The sequence below is a fragment of the Marmota monax genome, unplaced genomic scaffold, assembly GCF_021218885.2.
Source record: "Marmota monax isolate L192 unplaced genomic scaffold, Marmota_monax_Labrador192_F-V1.1 WCK01_AAM20220418_F8-fsc00014, whole genome shotgun sequence".
Lineage (NCBI taxonomy): Eukaryota > Metazoa > Chordata > Mammalia > Rodentia > Sciuridae > Marmota > Marmota monax.
The window spans coordinates 35,506,521-35,533,583 of NW_026695222.1; the positions used below are offsets into that span (position 1 = coordinate 35,506,521).

The following is a 27,063-nucleotide window of genomic DNA, read 5'->3' on the forward strand; positions in this document are numbered from 1 at the left end:
AGGTGCTGCACCCAGGCAGGTGCCCTGGGCAGCCAACACCAAGAGAGCCAGGACGGCAGTCTGCTGATGGGGGCACAAACGTGGGCGTCCCCAGGAAGCCAGGCCTGACGAGGAAGAGGCCCGGCGATTGGGTGCTCCAGCCTTGCAGAGAAGCACCCAGTCCCACTCATGCCTCGGGGGAAGACCTTGAGAAGTTCTCCCTGCTGGCTCCTGTGGGAGTTCAGGATGCTAAAGGAATTTCCCGCAGGGACAGAGCCAGTGAATTCAGGCTGTGTGTGTGCTCGTGCTGAGGATCAGAGGGTAGCTCAAAGTCACACCTTGCTCATAGTTTTCAGGGAGTCTAGTGCCAATCAAAGTGCAGGGTCCTTCTTAAAAAATATCAAGGACCTCAAGACGGTGATGGCTGAGCAGGGAGGCGAGTCAGGACCTCCGAGCATGACCTGTGTGAGGCGCTCTGCCCCAGTGCTGCCTTTGAGCATGGATGGCAGGACCTGGCCTGAAGCACAGTGCAGAGGACTTGTCCTCCCACCTTCTCCCCAAGTCACTGGTTTTGTGGCGCTTCCTCATCCAGCGTGGGGTTCAGGTGACCATCCTTCCCTACGCCCAGGCATCCTCCATGCCACCAGCCCTGGCCAATCAGCGTCTTCCATTCCTTGGGGGCAAGAATTAGCTCAGAGTTCAGGAGCTGGACCTGAGGGTGTGCTAGGCCCTGGGACAGCTGCAGGGAGGAGGACTTGTGACACTCAGGTTGCAGAGTCTTGGATCCAGCTGTGTCCAATGTGAGCCCTTTCCTGGACTTCCCAAGGGGACAGCCCTTTCTGCTTCAGCTCAATGCACTTGACTTCAGCCCATCCCCATCGGTGCCGGAGAGTTGCTTCCACTGTGTCAGCCGTGAACTCATCGGCTTGGGCACACCCTCAGCAGGGCTCCTGCTCTCCTTTCTCTGTGCCTGCAGCTGACCTGTGCATGGGATTTCAGGACCTTGCTTCTCTGAACTGTGGCAGGCCCAAGGGCATCTGTCCACTTCTTTACCAGGATGAGGTCCATGGGCTGTGCCGTCAGTCTTACAGGGCCTGCTCTGGTCTGAATCCACACTTCCAAGGGCCCTTGTGGGCAGGGAGTGTGCCCAAGGCCAGCCCTCCAAGGTCTTGCTGAGTCCTAGGGAGAGGCAGGGGCAGCCTTCGCAGGGCTGGGTCTGGCTGGCCTGTCACCTCCCTTGGTCTAGAAGCTACATGGTCAGCAGTCAGCACAGACTCTGGAGTCCAGTTACTGGGAGTGGACTCACCTTGTCCATGAACCAGCCGCCCAGCCTGGGGAACCTCTGTGAGCTCTGATGCTGGGAGCCATTAGCCAAGTAGGTATGACAATTTCCTTGCCAGCGTACCCCATGTTGCTGACATGTTGCAGTGACATTGAATGTAGGTGACCTTGCTCAAGGACCAAGGCAGATTAGGGTGTTCCCGGTTTTAAGATAATCGTGTTTAGGGCGTTCCCAGTTTAGGTTCCAGGTTTAAGGTTTAAGATTATTCCTGCTGGGAATAGGGCTATCCTGCTGCCTGAGTTCCCCTTGAGTTCTCACGGGATTCAGACAGTATATTTTGGGAGATAGAAGCCCAGTGGAGGTGAATTTGGGCAGAGAACGTGGATTTGGGCAGAGAACGTGGATTTGGGAAGAGAACGTGGATTTCCCCAGAACGTGATTGTAGACGGCTGGTGTGAGTTCGGGAATAAAGAGTTGCTGTTTGAATCTACAAGCTGTGTGGTGGCTCGTGATTGTGTGCCCAGCCAGACTGCGGCATTTGTGCCCAGCCAGACTGCGGCATTTGGTGGCCCGTACGGGGAACTTCTGAAGCTTGGAGGTAAGTGAAATTGCTTGCCCCTGAGGAAGAGCGAAAGAATGGGTGAACATTTCAAAAAACAATGTGTTATTGTTTTGATTTATTTTGTTTTTATTTCAAGTTGCCTGTTCCTAGAACTTTCTCAGGCAAACTGGGGAAAATGGTTGACTCAAGGTTTGAAGTTGTTCGCCTCCGAGCAAGAGAAATTGTTAGAGGAAGGAGGCACCCCAGTGAGACCAAGAACAGTTAGGACATATGTTGATACAATACAAAAATGTAGCACATGGCCTTTGAAAGACAAGTTATTAAGTATTTCAATGGGACCATCATGGTATCCTGTAGAAGGATTTTTCTTCAACAAGAAAGAGATGGCTAGTTCTGTTTACTACATTTGTCTAAGATCTTGGTTTTTACAGACATCTGATTAATTTACAAAGCTAAAGAGTTAAAATATCAACCACTAAATATGAAATCAAGTACTCTTTACTAATTAAGTTCCATAAGGTAATATATTTAAACATTATGTGTGTTTTCATAAATTGGTGAATGGAAAATGTTTAATATTGTTTTGTGTCTGTGTCTTTGCTAAAACAAGGTTACTAAGTGTTAAGATTCTATCATGTGTAATTTATATACAAAGAGTAAAAAAAATTTCAGTTGGGTTTCAATTATAGTATTATAGTATCATAAAAAACATGAAAGTCTTTCATCTTATTAAAGTGGAGTAATTTGTCTAAATCAAAAATTTTATAAGAGTTGTTTCAGAATGTAAATTTATAAAAAGGGTTAACGGTTAAAAAAGAGATATAAAAAGATTCAAGATGTGGGAATATATTTTAATATAAAAGGTTAAAGGAAAAAGAAATGATTCTAGATGATATAATCTGTGTGGTAAAGTAAAAAGTTGTAAAATGCCATTTAAAAAGAATTTGAGGAAACTAGACTTAATTTAAAAGCTTGAGAAAGGAAGAAAGAAGAAAAAGATATTTGTACATGGCAGATTGAGACAAAGCTTCTCAATGGAGTTAAAAAAAAAGCCTTTGGTTGAAAGGCAGCCATGTAAACTAACATTGAAGCGATTTAAACAAAATCTAAGCCTCGTTTAAAAGAGTGAAGCTGTAGGTGGTGAAAAAGTACATTTAAAAGTACAGTATAGATGATAATTAAAAGGCTTTAAAAGGTTAAATTGAAGGTGGTCGAGATACCTTCATGGCGGAAAAAAGATTGCTTTATTGCATCATTCGAAGCCTAATTAATCTTAAAGGCATTACTTAAAAAAATGGGAAGATAATAGGATAAAAGATATTTAGATAAAGAAGATTAAAAATTTGAAGTGAAAAACTTTAAAGACAGAAGTATAGAAAGTTAAAAAGAAAAAGATAAACAAGATGTAGAAAGATTAAAAAATGTAGGAAGACAAGAATTTTAAACCCACAAAATAGGAAGAAAAAAAAAACTAGGAGGAAAGAAAAGCAACTAAGGGTGAATGTACTAACCTTAAAGGAAAACTAGAAGATGATCTTTAAGGGGTATATATCCCCCAAAGATAAACTTAAAATAACCCTTTTTACACTAAACTTTTTAAATTTGGATTCATAAGGGCTTAGTGCTGCGTAAAGACATATGTATCCAAAAAATGTACATAAGCCTAAGGTACTTTGGAAAGATATTCTAACAGGACAATGGAAAGGTCCTGACCCAGTGATTGTCTGGAGTCGGGGTTTTGTTTGTGTGTTTCCACAGGGAGAACAGCAGCCGATTTGGATTCCAGAGAGATTAACTAAAACAATTTCTACAGATCGAAAAGAAGATGATTTGACTCAAATCCGTAACAGCCGATATCCAGAACTCCAGCTTGGCCATTCTTACATCTGCGACAGTGATTAACCAGTGATGCAATTTTTATTTCCTTGCCAGTGCACCCCATGTTAGTTGTGGTAGTGCTGGCATATCTTTGCTGATGGTGTCACCAGTGATGCAATTTTTCCCAAGGAGCCGTCAATTGGCTTGGTGTCGTGGCATTTCTGTATCCTCCTCCCTTCTGCTAGTGATGGTCTAAAATTTGGGGGCCAATGGCTTATGCTGGACCGGTAGTCAGTGACGGGTATGATCCAATTGCAGTGGTATCAACCTAAGACAGGAGGCTGACGCCTAAAGGTCAGTTTTCCGATGACGGGTAAGAACCATATGTTGAATTGGACAACCTACCAGGCACGGTCCATAAGCCACATTAACCTCACTCCCCCACTGGCACCAAGGCCAAATTTGGGGGCCAACAGAGGTGAGGCAAAGAACCTCACCCCCCCACTGGTGCATAGACCTATCCACAAGTATGGCTGTATGCTGGACCGGTAGTCAGTAACGGGTATGATTCAATTGCAGTGGTATCAACCTAAGACAGGAGGCTGACACCTAAAGGTCAGTTTTTCCCATGACGGGTAAGAACCATATGTTGAATTGGACAACCTACCAGGCACGGTCCTTAAGCCACATTGCTTGTTGTTTAATTAATCAGAAGGGGGGAGATGCTGGGAGCCATTAGCCAAGTAGGTATGACAATTTCCTTGCCAGCGTACCCCATGTTGCTGACATGTTGCAGTGACATTGAATGTAGGTGACCTTGCTCAAGGACCAAGGCAGATTAGGGTGTTCCCGGTTTTAAGATAATCGTGTTTAGGGCGTTCCCAGTTTAGGTTCCAGGTTTAAGGTTTAAGATTATTCCTGCTGGGAATAGGGCGTATCCTGCTGCCTGAGTTCCCCTTGAGTTCTCACGGGATTCAGACAGTATATTTTGGGAGATAGAAGCCCAGTGGAGGTGAATTTGGGCAGAGAATGTGGATTTGGGCAGAGAACGTGGATTTGGGCAGAGAACGTGGATTTGGGCAGAGAACGTGGATTTGGGAAGAGAACGTGGATTTCCCCAGAACGTGATTGTAGACGGCTGGTGTGAGTTCGGGAATAAAGAGTTGCTGTTTGAATCTACAAGCTGTGTGGTGGCTCGTGATTGTGTGCCCAGCCAGACTGCGGCATTTGTGCCCAGCCAGACTGCGGCACTCTGGGTTCCTCATTTGTGAAACGGAGTAATTGAGATGGTGGTGGCGGACAGATGACGAGCACCGTGCTCAGTGCCTGGCTTGGGGGAGTGTTCTCCACCCTGCACTATTTTGCACTTCCTTTCCCCTTCCATCTGGGTCCCAGGCCATGGCTACTAGGAGACTAAAGTCTACAAGCCTCAGGCAGGACTGTGCACGTCTCTCCTGAGAGGGTAGACCTGGAAGGCTACGTACGTAGACCTGTTCCGTGAGGCAGATAGGTGACTGGTCATGAAGGCACTGGCCTTGGGACAGGCAGCAGAGCCATGAGCCTCATACTGTGAGGGGGGGTGGGGGCTTTCTTGGCCCACCTTGGATTTGTGATTGTGACTATTTCTATCTGTTAACCTCTTCCCATCCAAGGCTGAGGAGAAAGCAGATGGCAGGGAAAGTAGGACTGACAATTCCAGCCCTCCAAAGGGCTGCCTTCAGGCATAGCTTGAACCAGGTGTTCGTCAGGCAATTCCGGGAACCACAAAATACCTCTCTCTGTAGACTCCCCCTGTTCTGTGTTGTCCTTCTAAGGAATGCGATGGCCCTGGGAAGTCTGGACCATCTCCCCCAGGCTGGGGGAGCCCAAGGGCTCCTCTCTCCAGTCCAGAAAATCTCCCAAGTATGCCTGACTCTGTGAACCAACTCTCCCCACCAGTCACAGTCCAGATGGACTATGCTGACTGGCTCTACTGGTCAGGAGCCCACTCTGGAGTTGGGGAGGGGCCTTGGTTCCACCAGAGCAGGAAGGGGCTCCCCAATGCAAAACAGATGGGCTCTGAGCGACAGGAGACGAGGCCTGTCCTCGAAATCCCAGCACGGCAGAGAGCAGGGTACAGGTGTGGGCAAGTAATTGCACTTCACATCTGGGGCCTGGGAGAGGGAAAACCGAGTGACCACACGTGGAGGAAGCAAGGAGGTGGAGGAAAGGCCGCGGAGATGAGCCAATGCTCAAGCCAGGTTTTGTGGGATGAGTAGGAGTTTGCAGAGCATGCCATGTTCTCGGCAGAGAGCAAGCACTTGTAAAAACTCTGTGACATGACAGCAACCAAGACTGAAGCCTGGACTCTGTACCCTTCTAACTTCCTAGGGAAAGCTATTTCACTCTTCTGAGCCTCAGTTTGTGCCTTTAAGTAGTTGGGGATAGTAACAGTGTTTCCTTATGTGAGCTTCAGAGGAGAAATGGGAGGAAGGGGGGGGGGCGACGGCTGTGATCAAAGTCCCTGCTCTCACTGAGCTTGAACTTGCCCATCTGTACACTGGGCAGAGAGTGCCCTCCTCAAGTGCCTCGGAGTCTCCATGAACCTGAGCCTGTCGCAGCGCCACCTAGCATTAGCTTCTAAAAGTTCAGGGATGCCAGGTGTACAGGGAGGGAGTCCAGCAGGGCACTCCGCAGAAGGGTGGGCCACAGAGTCCTTTCCCCTTTGGTCACCGAGTTTCCACATCTGTAAACTGGACAGTATGATTGCACCTGCTCCATGCGTTGCTGGGGGATTGAGCAGAGGACCACTGGGCCCCTCAGGAGACACAGCTGCCCACATTGCAAGCTCTTGGTGACAGGGAGAGCAGCCACATTGCTTTGGGCTCTGGGGGCCTGTGTTGGTTACCCTGAGCCCCTCAGGTTTACATTGCCTGGGCCTCTCCGGGTGACCTGGCTGCCTGGGTGCTGATGGGGGCCAGGACCCGTCTCAGGCAGGGGATCTGCCTCTCAGGCAGGGCTGGGCTGCAAAACCCGAAGTCAGCAGAAGCTGCTGAGACCTCTGAAGATTCAGCCAGGGGGCTGGTGGTGAGAGGGTTGTGCTTTTGACACCAGCAGTGATTGGCATGGAGCTCGGCACAGACTAGCTCAGGAGCGTTGTGGTGGTCACAGGGTGTCCCGATGTAACACTGAGTAGGCTGAATAGCTACGCTGTGTCTTATGACAAGCGGTTAATACGCAGGGATCTTTGAAGAAGCCAGAGTCCCCAGCACTGGGGAGCCTCCGGCTCGCCAAGTCTCAGGTCCTCGCCATCTCATTTCACTCTAAGTCCATTTCACACATGAGAACGATGAGGCTCACAAAGGTCAAGCGACGCGCCCAGCGGCCCAGGAGCAGGAGTAGCTCCAACCCGGCAGCCTCCTTAGGATGCAATTAACCCAGCTCCCCACCTCCGGACGACCTGGCTGTCCCTTTCACGATTCTAGGGCATCCCAGGAAGGCCCCGGGAGCAGCCAGCTCTGAAGCCCCACTGCCGCTCGGGGCAGACTGCAGCTCTGGGCAGGGCCCGGGAAGGTCAAGGTCACAGCGGTGCCCCTCGGCGTCCCCGCCCGGCGGAGGCGGCCTCGCGCCGCGGCACCGCCCCCGGCCCGGGTCCCGCCCCGCCGGCACCTCCCCGCGGCCCCCAGCTCCGCGCTGCGTTGGCGGGTCCGGGCAGACGCAGCCCGGAGCCGCGCCGAGCGGCCCTTGGGCGGGATGCGCGGTCGAGTCGGGGGGCGCGCCCGCTGGCCGGCGCCGCTGCGCTCGCTGCTGCGTGCCTTCCGGGCTCCGGACGCCGCCGCCGCCCCAGGCCCGGTGCAAGGTAAGCGCGCCGCGGGAGAGGGCTCGGTCCGGCCGGGCGCGGGGCTGCGGTGACGCCTCCGGAGCCGTGCCCCTGCCCTTGGTCATTGCGGGTGGCCAGGATCCCCTCTCTGGCCCCAGCCACGGAGGTGGGCGCCTCCTATCTCGGGCTTTCCCCTGCAGCAAAGTCGCGCGCGAAGATGTCCCTTTAGGGAGAAGGACAGTGCCCACAGTGATCAGGAGTGCTGGCCGTGGGGTCGGACAGTTCCCGGTCCGGGTCCTCCTCTGCTGGTCACACGACCCGGTGTGCATCCCACTTGGCCTTCTCGTGCCTCAGTTTCCACGTCTGTGAAGTGGGGAGGACCCAGTACTTGCATCTTGAGGACAGTACTTGGGCTCACCAGGTGGAGGGGCATACAGCCAGGGCCACTTGTGAGAGCTCATCTGGGGCCTCCACCTGGTGGTGCCAGCCCCTTGCCTCCTGCCGGGCAGACACCTGGCCCTGGAGCCAGTCCAGCCACAGTTGAAAGGATGGGATCTTCAGCCGCCCTGAGAAACCAGGAGAGTAACACATGGGGGGAGAAGGGGCTAGTCTCCACCAGAGCTATGCTGTACTAGGAGGCCATTGGCACCGGGTCATCAGGTGTCCAGGGGGCTGCACAAGTGGGTGAGGATACTCAGGCCAGAGCTTCCTGGCTGGCCTCTTCTAAGCTTCTCCTGGGCTTATAGGTTAGAAGGTCCTGGAATCTTTTTAACCAGTGCCCCTGGGTAATTTGGCAAAAGGGCAGTAAGGTGACTGTTTTAGGTCTCCTTAGGGGTTCTTATCAGTGGCTTTCACCCCTCTGTGGTGGTCACTCCTGGCAAGGTAGTGTCCCCTGGCATCTACGGGTTGCAGCCAGGGATGCTGCCTAAAACCCTGCAGTGTCAGGTCAGCCATTGCCCCGCCCCCAAAGATATTTCTCTCCACAGGGTTAGTGCTGAGTTGGGAGATCCTGGGGTTCATGGGCCACAGGACTGAGAAGGGAGTGACACTAGTCAGCTGGGTCAGTAGGTATCCTTTGAAAGCTGGGCTCCCTTTGGTACCCAGGAGAAGATCTCCTGGGCCCGGCTTTGGGCACTTCTGTGCTGTGAGTGGGGGGGCCTGGAGCCAGGATGGTGGGTGGCCTTTCGTTGCAGACTGCACCCTCTGGAATGCCAAGCACCTGTAAGCATCATCCCGGCTCTCTCAGTGGCGGAGCTCTAGGTGGAGCCAGGGACACTAGGGACACCCTCTAGTGCCCCTCTGGTGCCTGCACATAGTAGGTGCTCAGAAGGGTGGCTTCCTCCTCCTAAAGCACCCCGCCATTAGCAAAATTTGGGGTCTGGGTGCACAGTGGGTGCATTTTGGTTGAATTTGGCAGGACTTTAGTTTGGCAGGTGAGATCTACCTGCATCTACCTGCCGTGTGCCATGCCTCACCTGTTCCACATGAGCCTTTCAATACTGGGCATTTTAAAAATGGTTCTGTAGCTTTTGCCTAGGCTTTGAGAGAGGCAGGGCCCAGCCACTGTGACCCACTTTTGCCTGGGAGAAAGCAGAATATTTAGTCAGTGGGCCAGCAAATGATCACAGTCTCTGGAAATGCTGCAGGCGTTGACCTGGGTGCTGGGAAGCCAGAGAACTGGGAGCAGCCCCCTGCCTGCAGGGGTGTGTACTCCGGTGGGACAGAAGGAGATTGGACCTGGGAGGGAACCCAACCAAACATTTCAGCACAGGACAATGTGGGGAAGAAGAGAAGTCTGAACAGGCAGCCACTGAAGGAGGGCCAGCGGCCTCAGGCCTGACCAGGGAGGAGGGAGCCCTGTGAGGACAGGGGGAGAGAGCATCCCCAGTGGGAGAGGAAGCTGTGGAAAGGCCCTGAGGTGGGAGTTACTGGTGGGACTGGAGAACAGCAGAGGATCTTGAGGCTGGAGTTCTGGGCAAGGGCAGGGAGGGAGCTGTCTGGGGCCCTGAGCCGTGGTCCTCAGACTCAGCAACGTGCCCCTGGGGTTCACTTGTGTGCTCCAGGGCCAGTAGCAGGCTTTAGACTGAGGGGGAAGCTCGCTGCGCCTTTGGAGTGGCAGTAGGCTGTTGGGGGAAGGCTCTGCTGCTCGGAGGACAGGAGGGTGGCTTCAGAGCAGGGAAAAGTGGGAAGCCCTGGGACACCTCTGTGGCAGGGCTGCTCAGACCTGCTGCTGCCCCAAGTCCAGGGAGCCATGAAGCTCTGTGTCTGAGCACTGGTAATGGTGACACTAGAGGGTTGTCCCCAGGGAGGCTGGGGGGACGGAGGTGGAGAGGTGGGGGGAGGACAGGCGCTCTGTGGTGATGCACTAGGGGGTGGACGGGCTGTGTCTGTGGGCAGGTGCACAGCTGCCCCTGGAGCTGGGGAAGGTGCTTGGTCTGGAGGCTCCAGTCTGGGGCACTGGGACAGAGGGTGCATGTGGGCTTCACTGTTATATCTCAGTGTTGAAGGGACCCACATCCAAATACCAAGTGTTGCTCTGCATCAAGAGGCCAGGGACCCAGGGGAGAGCCAGGCTGTGTGCCTAGGACTCTGGGCCCTCTGGTGGCTGGATGTTGACAAGGTCCCTTGACCTCTTCCCTTCTGGAACCAGGAGGATGTGCAGTCCCCACTGGGTCTCCGGCTGACTTGTTTTGTGTGGCTGCTTCCTGGAGCTTGCTTTGGGTGGTTGGCTCTCACCTTAAAGGGAAAATGTGCTGTTTTTGTGGCTAGCTCTGCTTTGATTGAGGAGCAAATCAGCCACTGGTTCCTCTAGACTGGAAAGTCTGATTAGGAAGTGCTGACTCCTCCCAGGCTATTTCTGCACCAAATGAGTTCTTTAAAATTTTTTTTGAAGGGAAAGACATGATCGACGATATCATGACATGCCCCATGCTCCGGCTGATGCTCCTTAAAAGTGGCTTTAGGGACTGCAAACGGTGGCGGTTGAAATTTAATGCCTGTTTCCCCAGGGCATTCCCCAGAGTAAGCCTGGGCAAGGTTCCCTGGAGGCAATAACTCTGAAGACCCACTTTGGGCCTGGGGCCACCCAGTTCTTTTGAAAATTTAGTAGCAGCCAGCGGGACTTTTTTGGGGAGCAAGTGACTGCAATGGACTAGACCTGCTGAATCCTTCAATTCGGGGTCAACTCCAGAGCCTGTGCATCTGTGGCTCCCACTAGCATGTCCTTGCCTGTCCCTGGGTCATATCACTAGTCCCTGAACCCATCACCAAGGCCAGCGGGCAGGAAGTGCTGAATGGCTGAGGCTCAGCTCACACGCCTCCCTAGGTCAGGGATGGAGCCTGTGTCCCCTCGACAGCCAGGCCTGAGCCTCCCAGCAGGGAACTGGGGATGTCAACAGAACCCGGGGGTAGACGCCAAGCCCCAAACTCCATCAGGCTTCCAGGTGCACCTCCTTTGTGCGGGGTCCCACACCTGGGCACACCGGGCCTGTGGACCTTGAGGCGCTGTCGTCCTGCTACTGCCAGCTCCCTCCTGTGACCTGTTTGGAGACAGAGGCGGTTATGATGTTAGTTCAGACAGCAGTGGAGGGCCCTTGAGGAGTGTATCCAACTCAGGGTCCCCTGTTCTCCTGGTTCTCTGCCCAGCTGCTCAGGGCACACCCAGGACAACTGGGCCTTTCCCTTCCCAGGAGTCCTGCAGGCCCACTTCCCTTCCCCGTCTCTTGCTCCTAATGCACATTGTGTCCACTACCTGCTGCCTTTGGGACTACTGGCTGCTGATGACTAGTTGACCACTTGTTTTTATTTTAAGGGAAAAGAGGGAAACTCGTCCTTGGAACAGGCCTGGTCTAAAGCTGGCACACCCTAAGTATTTGTTGGATGAATGCAGAATGCAGAACACACACACACACACACACACACACACCATCCATTCTCCAAGTGAGAAGCCTAAACATCCCAAGTGAGCAAGCCAGGCTGGGACGTGCTGGCTGGGCCTCGCCCCTCCTGTGTCTCGAGGCAGCTGCAGAGAGAGCAGGTCAGGTCAGCCCTTGCTCCGGACTTCCCCACCCTGGACATGTAGGTCCCTGTGGAGAGCACGCCATGTCGCCTCCTATAAGTTTCGGGAAGAGGCGGCACCACACAGCACGTCTTGTTCTGAATCCCGTTGTTCCACCCAGCAGTGTGTCTTGGAGCTTCATCTGGGTTAATAGATTCTGTCTAATTGCTTTAGAGGCTTTCTGGCCTCTGCTGCGATGGCCAGAGGTTGTCCCAGCCTCTCGCTGGTATTGCGGGGAGCATCCTGGGGGAGGCAGAGAGCCTCAGTGTGGGGGCGAGCTTGCTGGGGGTCCTGCTGGGGGTCCTGCGCAGCCCTCTGCACTTAACATCTCCTGGTGCGGCCCTCCCCTCGCAGCAGCTGTCCGCCCAGCTCTGGATCCTTCAGATCTGAAACCCGGCCAGTCCCAGGGGAGAAGGTGGGATTTCCTGGGTTGACTGAGCATTCCCAGCTTGCCTCAGAGGGTTTCTTATGTTAATTGGCCGTTAATTGGCGCTTTCTGGGAGTTGGCTGTTGCTTTATTCAACCCTGTTTTCCTGTGGGTCCTTAGTCTTCTAATTGGTTGGTAGGAGCCTCTTACATGTTTTGGGTCTGATCTGGTAGTTTGCTCTCTCCGTGGCTTGACTTTTCACTTTGCCGGGTCTTTGAAGCTCCTGCTTCCCCTGTGCGCTGCTGCACACATCTGCTGCACACGTCTGCCCGGCCCAGCGGGAGTCCTCTGTGCACCCCTCTGCTGCCACCATCTCCTCCTGTCCACTCCTACTGGTTGTGTTTTCAAAGACATGTTGGGACTCTTAGTGGGTTTCCTGAACAGCCTGGGCACCACCACCCTGCACCCTGCCACCCGGAGCCTGGCCCAGTGTTGGCACTGACATCTGTGTCCAGCACTGCAGGGTGAATGGGGGCTGTGAGGTGCACCAACCAGAAGAGCTTGCTGGGAGTGTGAGTGGGAATGGAACTTCCGTTCTGTCAGCCAGGGAGCTGGCCCTGCGAGCTGGCCCTGCAGCCAAACTAGCTGGACTGGCTGCTGGTGGTCGCCTCCTTTGCTGACGCCCCAAAGCTTGGTGAGTAGCCAGCCTGGACACTCTCCTGTGTCCTTCAGGCCTTAGCCTTGGGTCACCTCCAGGAGAGGCCCCTGCTGACTGAGCTTGTCAGTGACAGGTGGCCCCACAGCAGGCTGGCCTAGCTGCCACCGCCCTCACAGGGTGCCCCTGATGGGTGGCCTGCACGCAGGGGCAGATCGCTCACATCCTGGAGGCTGGAGGTCTGAGGGCAGCTGCCTGCAGCCGGCTGCAGCCTCTCGGCCTCTCTTGCTGGCTTGCAGGAGGCTCCCTCTGTGCCCACCTTTCTCTGCTCCTGCTCACTGGGGTCCCTTTCTGTGTGTCCAGATCTCTTCTTCCTTTGAAGACACTGGTCAGACTGGGGGAGGACCCCCCCACAGGGCTCAGTGTAACCCAGTTGCTCTTTAGAGGTCCTATTTCAAATAAGGCCACAGTCTGAGTTCCTGGAATCCAGGACTCCAGTGTCTGCATTTGGGGCAGTTCAGCGGCAGCTCCCTGGGACTGAGGGCCGGCCCTGGACCCCCAGCAGGGGTGCTGCGGGAGTGCTTTATGTTCTCAGCAGGAGAGGAGCAGGCCCACCTTGGAGTCCCTGTCCACCCTTCTGCTGTGCAGTTCACCTGTCCTGATAGTGGGGGACGGACACTCACCCGTCACTCACCCGGCAGTGGGAAGGCACAGTCACATCATGGGAACACTTGAGACTGGTGGCTGCTTTGGGAAGACGCCTTCAGCCACTCAATCTGAAGGACCCTTTCCCTTGTGGCCTGGTCCTAGAACAGCCCTTCTATAGCTCCCTGCAGCCCCCCCCCCCCCACCCCGTGCAGCTGTACAAAAGTGCTCAGCTGTAAGTCCCAGGACCCTGAACTGCGGACAATGGGGGCTTCAGCCAGGCGCTGGCTGCCTTCTGAAATCTGGCCACCAAAGGCCAGAGGGTGCCCACCTCACAGCCCCACAAAGCCTGGGTGCTGGGCCTCTAAGGAGCTTCCAGAGAGACAGCGGCTCGCACCTGCTGCTGTGTTCAAGGCTTGTTGCAGGAGGAATCAAGTGGGCATGTCCCAGGCTCCACCCCAAACATGTGCCTTTATATCCTGGGGCTGTGTCACAGCTGGGAGTACACGGCAGGCATCTGAGTCCCCGAGCCCAGGGTGGTCATGGGATCCACAACACAGTGGTTGTGACCCAACCTCTCCATGGAACAGACCCAGCACCAGCTCACTTTCGAGGGCATGGTGTGCAGCTCTATGCCCGGCACATAGTAGGTGCTCTGAAAATTCTGTGGACTAACCAAGAGCATGAGAGGCCAGGTTATGGGGGACAGAGGGACTGGGGGAGATCTCTTCTTCCTCTCCCCTGTGGAGAGACCCATCCTGCAGCTCAGAGGGGCTCTTCCTTCAGGTGGAGTGTGGCCTGATATAGAGCCTTGGGCTTGTCCCTAAAGGAGACCATTAACAAAAGAATTTCCGCATCCAGCAGCACCTTCTCTCTCAAACTGTAGGAAGTGTGGCTTGTGGGAGTCTCTGGTGGGAGCCGGCTTCTCTGGAGAGGCTTCTAGGTCTTCCTGAAAGTGCATTCGATTTTTGACCATCTTGAGTGACGTACACCATTTCCACAGGTGGAACTGGAGACGGGCGTGTCCAGACTGCAGGCCCCTTTTCCACTCTCAGCTTATGCTGAGGGCCCCTGACCACATCACCCGTGGCAGGCACTGTCCTCCCAGCCTCAGTGAAGTTTCCCTGCTGCTGGCTGCTCTAGGGGCACCCGGCTGCCTGGCCCCCACAGCACTGATCTTGCAGTCGGGCCAGCCGCCTGCCGCCTGCGCAATGCACAGCACACGGCTGGACAAGGTTCCCCAGAGCACCGAGACTAAGACGAGGTTCTGGTGTGAGTCCAGGACTGTGTTTCTCTGCTTACAAGTCCAAAGTAGCTGGTTTACGTGGACATTACCTGTCTCTGTGACTAAGTCTCTTTTTTCAGAACCCTAATGCCTATGAGTCAGATAATGAGGACATTTGAGGCTTGCTGCATATTTACATTTCTATTTTTATCTTAATGGCTCTGCTGTCTATGTTTTTTTTTTAAATAATCCACATGAAATCATGATAAATTAGCTTCAATAATTGCGTGGCTGAACACTGGGATAATAGAGAATTAGAGGAGACATACCCCTCTCATTTCTAGATGACAGTGATTTCCAACTTGGAGTCGTGTGGTCACAAGACAGTGACAGCCTCATCAGCCAGTGCCAGGTGAGGGACCAGCCCTGTCCCTGGCCCCTCTTGTTCACCTGCACATCTCTGTGGGAGGTGGCTTTTTGGTGGCATGACTGCATTAGACAGATGCTGAAAACTGAGGGCTGCGGGGATCCAGGAGCCTGCCCGAGGTCTCGGCTGGGAAGCTGAGTCAGATCTGGCGTCTACTTCCGCCGGCTCTGGAGTCTTAGCCACTTTGCTTCACTGTTCATAGGTCATAGTCTGTCCTCTCTGCCCTGTGGTCCTGGAAAGTGCTTGACAGCAGGCTAATGCTGGTCTTAGTGCCTGATTCAGGGGGTCTTGGAAGAGGCCCTAATTCTACGTGTGCCTCTGAGGGCCTGCCTTGGAGACTGGTGGCAGAGGAAAGCCCTGCCCTCCAGGTGGGAGGCGGTGCCTGCAGCAGGCAGGGTGTGTCCCACTGTCCTGCCTTGCAGGTGGGCTGCCCGTGGTCCTCTCCACCCACCTCCATCCACAGTGTGCCCGTTGCTCAGTTCTGGGGTGCATGGCCGACAGGAGTCCTACCGCTTCCAAGGACCATCTCGTGGGGCTAGGGGCACAGGGTTGCACAAAAGTGGGAGGAGGATGCTTGGGGTTGGGTCGGTGTGTGCTGCCCCCAGCTTGGTCCCCTGGGTCCCCGCGCAGCCTTGCACACGCCACCCCCTCTGAGCCTCACTTTCCCTTTCCTGGAGGAGGGTGCCAGAGCCTGCAGGAGGCTTCAGCAGGAAGATGAGCACATAACTTTCTGTTGCTGCCAAAATGAGCAGCCACCTGGCTGCCTGGAACAGAGCCACTGACCTCACTCTCTGCGTGGGCGGAGGCCAGGTGGGCTCAGCAGGTTCCCTGAGGGCCTCCTGCTGAGGTCCCAGTCTCCACCGATCTGCTCTTTACTAGACTTGCCTCCTGCTCCTTCAGGAGGCAGGACCGAGGTCCAGGTCCGCTTCCTGCTGTCGGTGGCTGGGTCCCTCTCAGTTCCAGTGGCAGCCGCTGTGTCCTTAACCCTGGAATCTCTTCCCTCCCTCTGCCCCTCCGCTCCTCTGCTCCTCCCTCCCCTCTGCTTTCTCGGGGCTCCTGTGATTACACTGAGCCCACGGATCATCTGGGATGATCTCCCTGTCTTCAATTCAGCTGATTATAACCCTGACTCTATCTGCAAAGACCCTCATAGCTGTGCCTAGATTAGTGTTGATCAGGAAACCCGCCGTGGGAATCCTGGCCGGGGGCTGTAGGAGCTCACGCTGCCTCTGCCCTCCACACTGTGGGCAAATGGATTAGGCCCCGGAATCCTGCTCCCAGGAGCTTTACGCCAAGACAAGCAACCTCTAAGGTCGGAGCGCCTGAGCCAGCAGGTAGGCATGGGGACCCCATCCAGAGGACCCCCGCTTATTACAGAATTAGCTGCAGGGTGCCTTGGCAAGAAGAGTTGGCTGAATATCATCAAACCCATCTCTGTCCTGGACACTGTCACCACCTGGCCAGATTGCCCTGGTTCTCCCCTCTCTGTCCTCCCCCCAGCCTCTGGCCACCTCTTTGCTACCCTCCAGCCCTAGTAACCTTGGAGAAGAAGGGAGACATGCATGCTCTCCTGGTTGGAGACACCACTGCGTTTCCTGTTACCCCCAGATGAAACCCTCGCTCTCCAGGTGAGGTTTGCAAGGCCCTTCAAGCTCTGGGGGTGACCCCCGCTCACACCTGCCCAGCGCTGCCCTCCCAGGCTGCTCTCACTGCCTCCATGCTCACGGAGGGCTTTGGCTCATGCTGTTTTGGGGAATCGTCTAGTGCTCCACGTGGGGCACACAGCACCACCTCTGTGTGCACCCCTCACAGACACAGGGATGGTGATGGAGACTCAACCTGAAGCAGCACAGGATCAGGCCCAGCCCCCCAAGCTCTTCAGGCCCCTTGCTTCCTGGACTGAAGGAGCCGCTTCTCTTGGTTGGGCATTTTGGGATCCGATGGGGGCATAGCCCACCCCACCCTTAGTTCCACACCTGTGCTTCCTCCAAACAGCACCCCAGGGTCCTTTCCCCTAGAATCTGCAGGCTCCCCTGGTACTCTAGTAGGCACCGACTCTCAGATCCCCCCCAAGTAGCAACTGGAAAGAACCCAGAGGGTGGGCAACCCAAGGCTGCATCGAGGAATGCCAGGGTGGCAGCTGTTGCACCCCAGGTCACGGCACTGAGCTGGCTGCTGCTGCTACCTGCAGAGTGAATATCCCTCCCCCTTTCCTCTGGAAAGCCCTTGCACTGTGGAAAGGTACCAGCACAGAGGCTGGTGACGGCACCGGAATTTAATTGCTGAACCATTGCTCTCTAAATGCAAAGCCCTGGCAGGCCCCTGCACTGGTAGGCAGACCCCTGCTTTGGGGTGCACAGGAGTTTCAGTGAAGGGCAGAGGGGCTGGAGAGCAGGGCTCTGTGAACACACAGAGGATCCCCATTCGTGGTTGGTACAAATTGATTCCTGGAATTACCATCTTTATGGCTACAGAACTTATGATCTATTTTTAAAGTATCACCTATATACCTAGTGCTATGGATTCTCTGTGATTTATAGATCCACTTGAGGCTGTGTTGGAACTGTGACTCCGGGAAGCGGCTTGCCATTTCTGTGATGGAGGATGGTGACATAAATCCGGGCTATGTATGGTGAGACTCAGCCCAGAGTCTCCTAAGTGTATAAATCCAGGAAACATTGAAATGCACACATCTCATTCGAGGAACGAGGAAGTGTTTGGGTCGCAGAGGCCATCATTTTAATGCGATTATTCTCTTTTAAAAGTCACCTGTTGTAATGCACACAGCGTGTGTTTTACCCTGTGGCATGGGATCCCGTGAGGCCTTCCTGTCAACCTGCCCAGCCTTTCTGAAGGGCCAGTCGCTCCTGCAGGCTGGACTGCAGAGGCCCTCCACTCTCGCAGCACCTTCTGTTAGGTCCTTCACCAAGTCCCGAGAGGCCTCCTGTCATCTTGCTAGTGTGTGGCTCCGCCTTGGCCTCCGTGGTCTCCGAGTGCCTGAGCCAACCTTCTGCCTCCCGGGGAACCTGCTGGGGCTGTTTGGGTACAATTGAGGAAGCCAGGCCAGAGGAGGGCAGCCTAGGACCCCAGTTCCTTGTCACAGGAGCCAAGGTGGTCGCTGTCCTCAGGGACCCCATGACAGCACTGTGGGGTGGTGTTTGAACTCCTAGAGAAGGGTGCAGGCAGGACAGTGTCTCACTGAGGACTGCGGCACCCGTGTAGGTTTGCTCTGTTCCTCCCGCCTTGGTGTGGGATTCTGTTGTCAGAGCACATACCACAATTCGTTCACTGTCGTGCCTGCTCACATTCTTTGGTTGGAAACCTCAAAGAAGTGGTTGTCTGCCTGATTGTGATTGATTTGAGGGGCTATTCTGCCGTGGGATGCCTCCAGACTTTTCCTACCCGGGGTGTCTGCTGGGCAGATTCCCCCCAGATCTCCAAGGCCTGTCGCAAAGCAGGTGCTCAGTGAACGCTGGTGCCATGAAGGCCTGGGCCCCTTCCCAGCCTGGCCAGGCCCTCTACCCACTCCCTGTGAGTCCACATGGTGCTGGACACGCTCACTTCTTCCCCCTGCAGTCCAGGTGGCAGGTCAAGGCATGGGGTAGAGCCGGTGTTGGGTGTCTTGGTTGGCCGTGTTGAGTCGGGTTGGTGGTGGGGATTTCAGTGAGGTGGGAGGCACCAAGCGTGGGAGGCTCAGAGGGCTGTGGGAGTCCTCCTCTGTCCTGTGGCACACCTGTCAGATGGGGCACCTTGGCCAGGGCATGTTAATGCAGTGCAGGTCTGAGCCCCGGAGGGTGTGTGGCCCCAGCAAGGACTTAAGTGCTTTGCATCTCATTTTCTTCCTTTGCCCAATGGCAGCGTCAGAGTCTGTCTCTCGGGTCTGTTGTAGCTGCAGCCACGTGAGTGATCACAGAGTTCTGGGGACCCTGGCTCACAGTGGGAGCTGAGCAGGGAGTGGGTAAGAGCCCTGCTCTCAGGCAAGATTGATGCAGGGCTCCTTGCTCCGCTGCCGGCCTTGCGTCCCCCCACGTGCCCCTGCAGGGTCGGAAGATGGCTGCTGCCCCATGCCCAGAGACATTCGAGTCAGGAAGCAGGAGCTCAGCCAGGGCCACAAAGGCCCACGTTCCTGCCTGCTTTACGAGGGGCTCTCTTCATTTACCCCCATCTTTCCAGGGGCCCCTGCAGCCTGTCCCCCTGCTTCCATCCTGGCACCCCTGCAAGGGAGAGTCTGGGAGGGAGGGGTCGCAGGAATATTTCAGGTTTCGTGGAGCTGCACATGGAATGGGTGCTCGGCCACAACACCGCGCCAGGAGCCCGCTGGCTGTTTTCCCTCTTCCCTGGGGTCTCCTGCCCTCGCCCTGCCTCTCGGCTGTGTTCTCCGTCCTCATGCTCCCTGTGGAGTGTGGGGGTCACACAGGAACCAGCAGAAGGCAGGCGGCTATTGCAGAGCAACCTGTGCTGGTCACAGGAGTGTGAGCTGGGCAGAGGTGGGGCCCTCCCCTTGGCACACTAGGTTTAGGGGGGACGTGGCTGGCCGAAGGCCCCCCTATTGTAAGATCCAGACCCAATCTTGCACGTGGGTCTTCAACCTCTGCTTGGAAAGGACTTTGTAGACAGCCTGAGAATGAACTGGACTGTAGGGAGGGCTGCGCACATTTCTAGGAAGCTGTGGGATGCCCACTACGTTAACACTCTGGCTGCCAATGCCTTTCCCCTGGGGACCATCAATGGTGAAATGGAGGATTTTGTTTCACAAGAGCAGTGTTTTATTTAAAGTTATAGTTGTCATTGCACTGAACTCCTCCCTGAGTCATCCAATGGCTAGGCCCTGCGTGGAGACCCCCATCAAAGATGGAGTCCTGAGGTGAAGGAAGTCAAGTTCAAGGCTAAGACCTATCTCCAAGAAGTGCAAGGATGGCTCCCGCTTGGCTGCTTTGGTGAAGTTCCCCTGATGGCCACAAGAGGGTGCAGCCGCCCTCGTGTTAACCTTGCCCTCTGAGGCAGTGGTTTGTCTTTTCTTTGGTCCTTGAATTCCCACGCTGGTGTTTGGCCCTTTTGTCCCACTTTGGTTGGTTCCCAAGAGTTAGACCGCAGCTTGGGCAGTTCCTATAAAGTATCTGAAGTTTGCTGGTTTCACTGTGTTCATGGAGAAGTGCTAGGAGAAGCGCTAGCCCTATGGACTAAGGAGTGGTGGGGTGACCGCTCAGTCCTTCCCAAGCCCGGGGGCTCACGCTTGAGGCTGGGCATGCCCCTGGGCACACCACACACATGCACACACTTACCCAGCCGACAGAGCTCTATGTCCTGGGTGCTGACCAGTGCTGGGAACATTCTTGGGTGAATAGACCCGAAAGAGACCCCTGTGGAGCTGACATGGCAGCAGCCCAGGTCTTTGGTTGGGGGCTTCAGGGACACCAGGGCCCTAGGAGAGAAGAGTCAGAAGGCACTAAGAGCAGCGAAGTGGGGGCAGCCGTCCAGTGCTGCTACAGCAGTCCGTGCCAGAGGCTGAGGACAGCCCACCGCCCGCTGCCTGCCCGCTGGCCATGCTTGTCAAGACTGTGGAGGGCACACAGCAGTCCTTGGGGGGTCCTCACGAGAGCCACTGCCACTGTGTCCAGCACTGGACACGACCCCAAGTGGTCTCATGGAGCAGCCCAGCAGAGTGACTGTGCTCCACAGATGGGAGACGCAGGCCCAGAGAGGGCTCGTCCAGCCTGTGGGCAGTGGGGGCAGGTCACCCTGCCCCAGGGCTTGTGCCCCTTCCCACCCCAAATGTCCCTCCTCTCCTCTGCCCCCTTTCCCTCCTGCCCACCCAGGAAATGGCATCTCACTTGACCCGTTGCCAATATGAGACTTGGGGGCTACTTGGACACTGCCCCCCATATCTGGTTAATCATCATAACATCAGCCTTCCCCCAAAACCTGGGAGTCATCTGCGGCTCCTCCCTTTCGTCCCAGCCCAGCAGTCACAGCCTGCAGGGACCCTGGAGCCAGCCTGCACTCTGTGTCTGCCTCCCCCAGCTGGGCCCAGGCCACTCCCCCTCCTGCCTGCAAGGCGGCTGGCCTCCTGATCTACCTTTCTGCTTCCGGTCAGCACTGGTCTCTTCCCTAACAGCAGCCAGGGGGTCCTTTGCAGACCCACCTCTTCCTCCAGTGGCTTTCCACCATCCTTGGAAGGAAACCAGATTCCCCGGTGAGGAGATGTCCTGTTCACTGTGCTATTCCTGCACAAAGTAGATGCTCAGGAAACATTGATGGGTGGTTGTGCCTGTTCATCTGTACTTCCTGTGACAATAAGGCCATCACAGGGGGCTGAGCGGGATGGCCCTCCTGCAGTCTTTCCTCACCACCCCTCACGTGGTCACATGGGTGTGCCTATATGTGCAGGTGGCAATGCTCTGACAGCCCAGTGTCCCCTTCACCATGACACCCTTTCTGGCTGCCCCAGGGCAAAGGGACCATTGGACTGATGTCACCCATTCTTAGTGGTTCCTTCAGATGGCAGTGTTGGGATCATCATGGCTGCCCTGGGTTGCGGGGAGGCTCTGGCTTTTCTGATCTAGGACCTGCAGGGTGGCCCCCTCAGTGAGCTTCTGTCTGTCTCCAGGGGGATCATGCTCAGCAGGTGAGGGGTGGCACCTGCTATCCTCAGATCCAGAGCTCAGCCTGGGCCCCTCTGTGCAATTAAAAAAAATAAATAAAATAAAAAAGGTAGCATGACTGAAGGAACTTATGTACCATAAAGCTCATCCATTCAAAGTATAAAATTCAATGGCTTTGGTGTATTTTCAGAGCTGTGAAACCGTTACTATAATCTAATTTTAGAACATTTTAAACATTTCCAGCACCTACCTCCAAAAAAGACCCAGACCATTGGCCGTCGCCCCTGCCTCCCATCCTGGGCATCTGCCAGTCTACTTTCTGGTTCTGTGGACTTTTCGTAAAGTGGAGCCACAGGACCTGTGGCTGTTTGTGCCTGCTTCTTTCCCTGGCATGGAGTTTCCAAGGTCCAGCTGCGGGGCAGCAGATGTGGATAAGTGGAGCATGCGATACTTACCCATCCATCAGTTGGGACATTTTTGGGACTCTGGGGCCATCCTGAAGCCTTGTTGGCCCCTGTAGGGCTGCTGAGTGGCTTCCAAAGCTACCTGCCCTCACCAGGGATCTGTTGAGGGGATAGTCGGGACTTTCACAAGGATGGCTCCTCAGGCTGGAGACTCCTCTGACCAGGTCCTTCCACACCCCCAGGGGCTCAGTCACGGTCTGGAGAGGGCGGGCTGGAAAGAGCTCCCTGCTGGCAGTTTACCCAAGGCCTTTGACCGTCTTCTGTCCGGCATGCGGGGGGTGGGTTGCTAAATGTCTCAAAAATTCAGAACTATTTTTATTATAGAACATCTTGAAGGCAAATAATAATATGATGAACAGCTCCATCCCTACCCAGTTTTAACAAACCACAATATTTTGCTAAAATATATTTTTAAAGCAATAATAAGTAGCCATGCCTCTGTCTTCTGCTTCCCATGCCCCCTTGGCTCTAGGATGCTGATGCTAAGCGTGGTCATTTGATTTGCTCTGACCCCTCAGCTGTATGCGGGCGGGTGCAGTGGTGAAGGCCTCTGGGGTGCAGACCCTGTCAAGGGACTGGAAATTATCTTTGTGATGCACAGACAAGGCACCAGGTGACACTGACGTCCATAGTCCATTCTTCTGCTCTTCATCTTTCTGGTAGCAGGAAGGAGGACCCCTCCCTCTGGTGGCTGCCTGTATGAACTCAGACTTACCTGTGCACCTTTTCCACACAGCAGGAGCCAGCGCAGGGGGCAGTAGACCTGGTTGGGGGCAGTTATTGCTGGAGCCCTGCCCACCAGCCTCAGCCCGGCTGGGTTTCCATGCAGATTCTGTGCAAGGGACTGAATTGACCCAGGCATGACCCACTCAGACCGGGAGATGCCAATAGTGTGGTTCGGGTGGGGACTCAGAGGACTTGCTCATGGACAACCTAGATCAGGAATACGGGCTGGCCCTGGCCCTCCACCTTCTGGCTGTGACCTGCGCTCACTTCTCATCTCTAAAGCAGAGACCAGGGCGGCTCTCACATCCCAGCAGTTGTGAGGAGGGAATCACAGCCTGGTATAAAACACTCAGCCCAGGGTGGCACACGTTTGTCACCACAGAGCCGGCTCATTTGTATGTGGATAAAAAATATCCAGTCCTGTGGAATTCTACTTCCTCTTTGTTTCATGGTATTAATTTCCAACTGCAATTTAATGTGTCTTTGGCATCTACTGGCTTATTGGTGACCATCCTCAGCTTCCCCTCCCTCCTTCCTGGAAGACTCAGGGGTGGAGACATTTCTGTGTTTGCCTACATAGGTCCCTAAGCTTGGTGTGGTGCCTGGCACATACCAGACTCTGAATATTTTGAATGAATGAATAAGTGAATGGACCCTTTCTCTGCTGACATGGCCACTCCTGAGAGCCCCGGGGCTGGCTGTGGAGTGAGCGTCCATTCTACTTCCCCGTCTCTTCCTTCCTCCCTGGGCACTTAACTGGGTGTTGTTCAGCATGCCAGGGTGTTCACCTTGCACCCCCAGACCCTCATAACAGCAGCCTCCCGAGGTTCCAGTCCCGGGCTCTGCAGGTGACAGTTGAGGATCCCAGGCAAATTCCCTGATCCTCAGTTCCACTGCCTGCCCCATGGGGTTGTGTGCAGGGCTGAAATGGGAGCCCTCTCCCCCAGCATCTCCTGGTGTCTACTGAAATGCCCTCTCCTCTGGGCACCTCCTGGACCAGGCTAGGTGACACAGTGCTGTGCCTGTCCACCCCCTCCACTCCTTGATCGGGTTTCCCTTTTCTCCACTGCTCTTGGTTGTTGTCATTGTCACTTGGGACCAGGAGTTACCTGTGCTCACCCCACAATGTAATCTAGAACTGTGAGAAGGGCTCATTAGCACCTTGGAAGGCACCTCTGTGAGTAGCAGCCCTAGAGTATCACCTTCCTTGCTGGGTCCCCTCAGCTTCATTAAGGGTGTCTGGGGGAAGCTCCCTGGAAGGTACCTGCACCCCTCCTGCTGCACCTTTCCTAAGGGGTGGGGGCCAAGGGGAGGGCAGACGGGCAGAAAGGGCGTCCTGCAGGCCAGGCCATGTGGTGGGGGATAAAGTCTTGAATTGCTCTTCTCCCACGGTGGAGGGGTGCGGTGGGACCCACTGGCCTTCACATCCCCAGAGTAGAAAGCAGAGCAGCCAACTGCCACCGCTCGGGAGCTTGGCCTCCGAGGGAGGTAGGCACCGCCCTCAGGGTCTCCTCCCTTCCTGCCGGTGGGGGGCGGGGGAGGAAGGGACAGGGAAGGGCGCTTTCTTGTTTCCAGAGCAGGCTGGCATGGGTGGGCGGCTCTTACCCGGGATCCAGCTCCCACTTTCCCCTGGCAGCGCGCAGTTCAAGTATTTGAGACCCCTCCCCATCACCGCGCTCATTCTCACTCCCAGCTCCCGTGACGTCATGCTCCTCGCGCGGCATGATGGGAGAATCCTAATGTTTTCCAACAGATGCTCCAAGAACAGCTTTCAGATTAAAGCAATTGCACGAGCAAAGATTCTCCCTGTTCCTTTTTTTCGGGGGGGTGGGGGGTGGGGTGGGGGAGGGAGCACCCCCAGACATTCCTGGACATCACCCCCTGCCCCAAGCACGCAATAAACACTGACAAGAAAAAGTTTTTATTTCCTGGTTCAACTTTTTTTTCCCTGGAATATAGACTGAAGAATGGGAATAAACACGCATACATAACAAAGCAAGCGAGGCCGCGCACGCCGGGATGCGCCTGGCTGCAGCCGGCGGGGCTATTGTCTCCCCGCCCTGAAGCCAGCCCTGGCGTCCTCCTCCCGGTCCTTCCCTTCCCCAGTCCCTTTTTCTTTTCCTTTTTAAAAAGACGCCCCCTCCAGCCCCCTCGCCGGTGACCTTGGCCGCCTCGGATGCTCTGATTCCGCGCGGCTCCCTCCAACTTGCCCCCGCGCTGCCGGGCCCATGGCTGCATCCGAGGACGGGAGCGGCTGCCTCGTGTCTCGGGGCCGCTCGCAGAGTGACCCCACCGTCCTCACCGACTCCTCGGCCACCTCCTCTGCGGACGCCGGGGAGAACCCAGGTAACGGGTGGGGCGGGGGCGGCCGGGCGGGGTCGGGAAGGCATCACGCAGGTGGCGCCAGGTCCGCGTCCCCGCGCGGCTCGGCGTCCCTACCAGCATTGGCGAGCCGCGGCAGGAACCCTGCGCTCGGCCGCGTTCCATCCCCGGTAGTGCAGGGCTGGGTCGCTGCGGAGCCCTTTGTCCGGAAAGGAGCCGCTTTCCGGGCTAGAGCCGGGCGCTCCGCAGCGTGCCTTCCTCTCTGGCTGCTGGGCTTTGCGATCCCCTCGGAGGGGGCTTCCCTTCCCCAGGTGCCCACCGCCTGGGGAAGAGAGACCGTGGCCGCCTCCGCCCAGTGCTGTCTCTGAGCTCTGCCCTCCCTCCCCCGCCCGGCTCCTGGGGCCCAGCTTGGGGACCCCCGGCAGGGCAGAGCTCTGCTCCCGGGGCCTCTGCGCTCGGGGTTTCCGCGGGCACCTGACTCCGGCGGGGCCTGCCGCACCTGGGCGCGCCCGCCTCACTGGACAGGTGTGCTGGGCAGAGCTGCCGGCAGGGAGCTGAGGGCGTGCGCCTGGACAGGGCCGGGTTTCATTACTCTGTGGGCTCGCCTACTCCTCCACCCCTCGACAGAGTCGATTGTTTAGGTGATAAACCGGTCACAAAGGCGTCTATATGGCTTGATTGATTACTTTCCAGGGAGAAAGAAAGGCCTAATGAAGCAGGAGAGGGGTGGGCTGTGAGCTCCCTGTCACCATGGAGACGCAGGAAGCAAAGTGATCATTAAAACCTTCCTCCACCAGAAGGCAATTTTCACTTCTCCCGGAGAAGAAGTCTGAGCTTCTGAAATGTATCGTTCAAAAAAAGAATCAAAGCTGGTGTTTTGGTGTCAAGCTGCAGGGACTCAATTTTCTGTCTTGGAGGAGAGTGATCCCTTCATAGATGGTTTGGTAACAACTTGCGTTTACCTTCCTTTGAAGACTTATTCTCTCTAGATGCAGTGACCCCAAAGGATGGTGTTAAATGGTGGGCATCAAAGTAAAGATAATCCCTCAGGCCAGTGAAGGCTGGCTTTGTGGGGAGGGATTCCTGCACTCCCCGGAACACATCAGAGCTGTAGGAACTGCACAGAGAGACCCATTTAAGGCAGCTCCGTGGGTACCAGGGCCCTATTTGAAAACTTAAACAATAAACCCATGCGAGTCTTGTAAGATTTCTTTGTTAGGACTATTGACACCCTGTCATTCGGTCACACTAAGGTGCCAGCCTGAGGAAATCCCTACATCTGGGAGGGCCAGTTAATTTCCTTGGAGTTTCCAAAAAGGCTGCCATAAGCAGACCCTTAAGCCTTTAATTAATCTTTTTATTAGTGATCGAGGGCTAAGCCTTCAGTGCTCCATGATGCTTTGGTTTTCTCTGCGTTGGAGATGCACATCCATGATTGTTCCAATTATGGAAGTTGAATGGCTTCTCACGAGAAAATCCTTCCCCACTCCTTTTGTCTCCCTGGCAGTAGAAGGAAGCAAACTTGGAACGGAAATTATGGAGGACTTAGCTTTTTGGCTGTCTGTGAGTCGAGGCCTCCGTGGGTGGGAACGGAGGGTTTGGCAGGTGGCTGCTGCCAGTCCATTAGGGGGAGAGGAGGAGGGCTTGGAGGCTCAGAGGCCCGCAATTAAGTTGTGCCAGGAGAGGACGTGTGCGGGAGTTTTCTTTGGTTCCAGTGGTCAAAATGGGACCCAGTGAGCAGATGTCAGAGGTGAAAAATCTAAAATATGGATTATTTAGTAAGTGGTGGAACTTATTAAAAAGCACCAGGCAATTAAGTTTTTATGGATTGCATTCAGCAGAGGAGTTCTGGCAGAAAGAGAATTTTCAAGTTGGAAGGGACCTGGGAGCTCGGAGCAGCAAGGGTGGGTTTGGGGCATTGCGTGGGTCCTGTTGGTGGGGGACTTGGTGCTTAAGATGCTATGCATGCTTCTCTTGATGTGATGTGATCATACTGCATGTGACCCAGGGCTGGAGAGAGTGTCTCCTGTTCTGGTCAGTTATTGCAACAACTTTGGGTTAAAAAGTCCCAACCCTTCATCTGACCCTCTCTCCTTTTAGGGCTGCCTCTGTCTGTCTATCCACTGCTCTAAC

General features: G+C 55.1%; 1 protein-coding gene across 2 annotated transcripts in view; it reads left to right on the forward strand.

Moving 5' to 3' along the window:
* The first annotated feature begins 7,415 nt into the window (after positions 1-7,415).
* Positions 7,416-27,063, forward strand: part of Phactr3 (phosphatase and actin regulator 3) — a 189,239-nt gene continuing 169,591 nt past the window's right edge. The window contains exon 1 of one of the 2 annotated variants that reach the window (XM_058575407.1): positions 7,416-7,479. Coding sequence is in view for 1 of the 2 variants with exons in the window: in XM_046434020.2 (XP_046289976.1) it covers positions 24,837-24,954 (118 nt within the window). In the remaining variant the exon portion in view is untranslated. Of the gene's footprint in view, positions 7,480-24,455; positions 24,955-27,063 lie in introns of those variants that run through there. The other variant, XM_046434020.2, reaches the window with a different exon arrangement.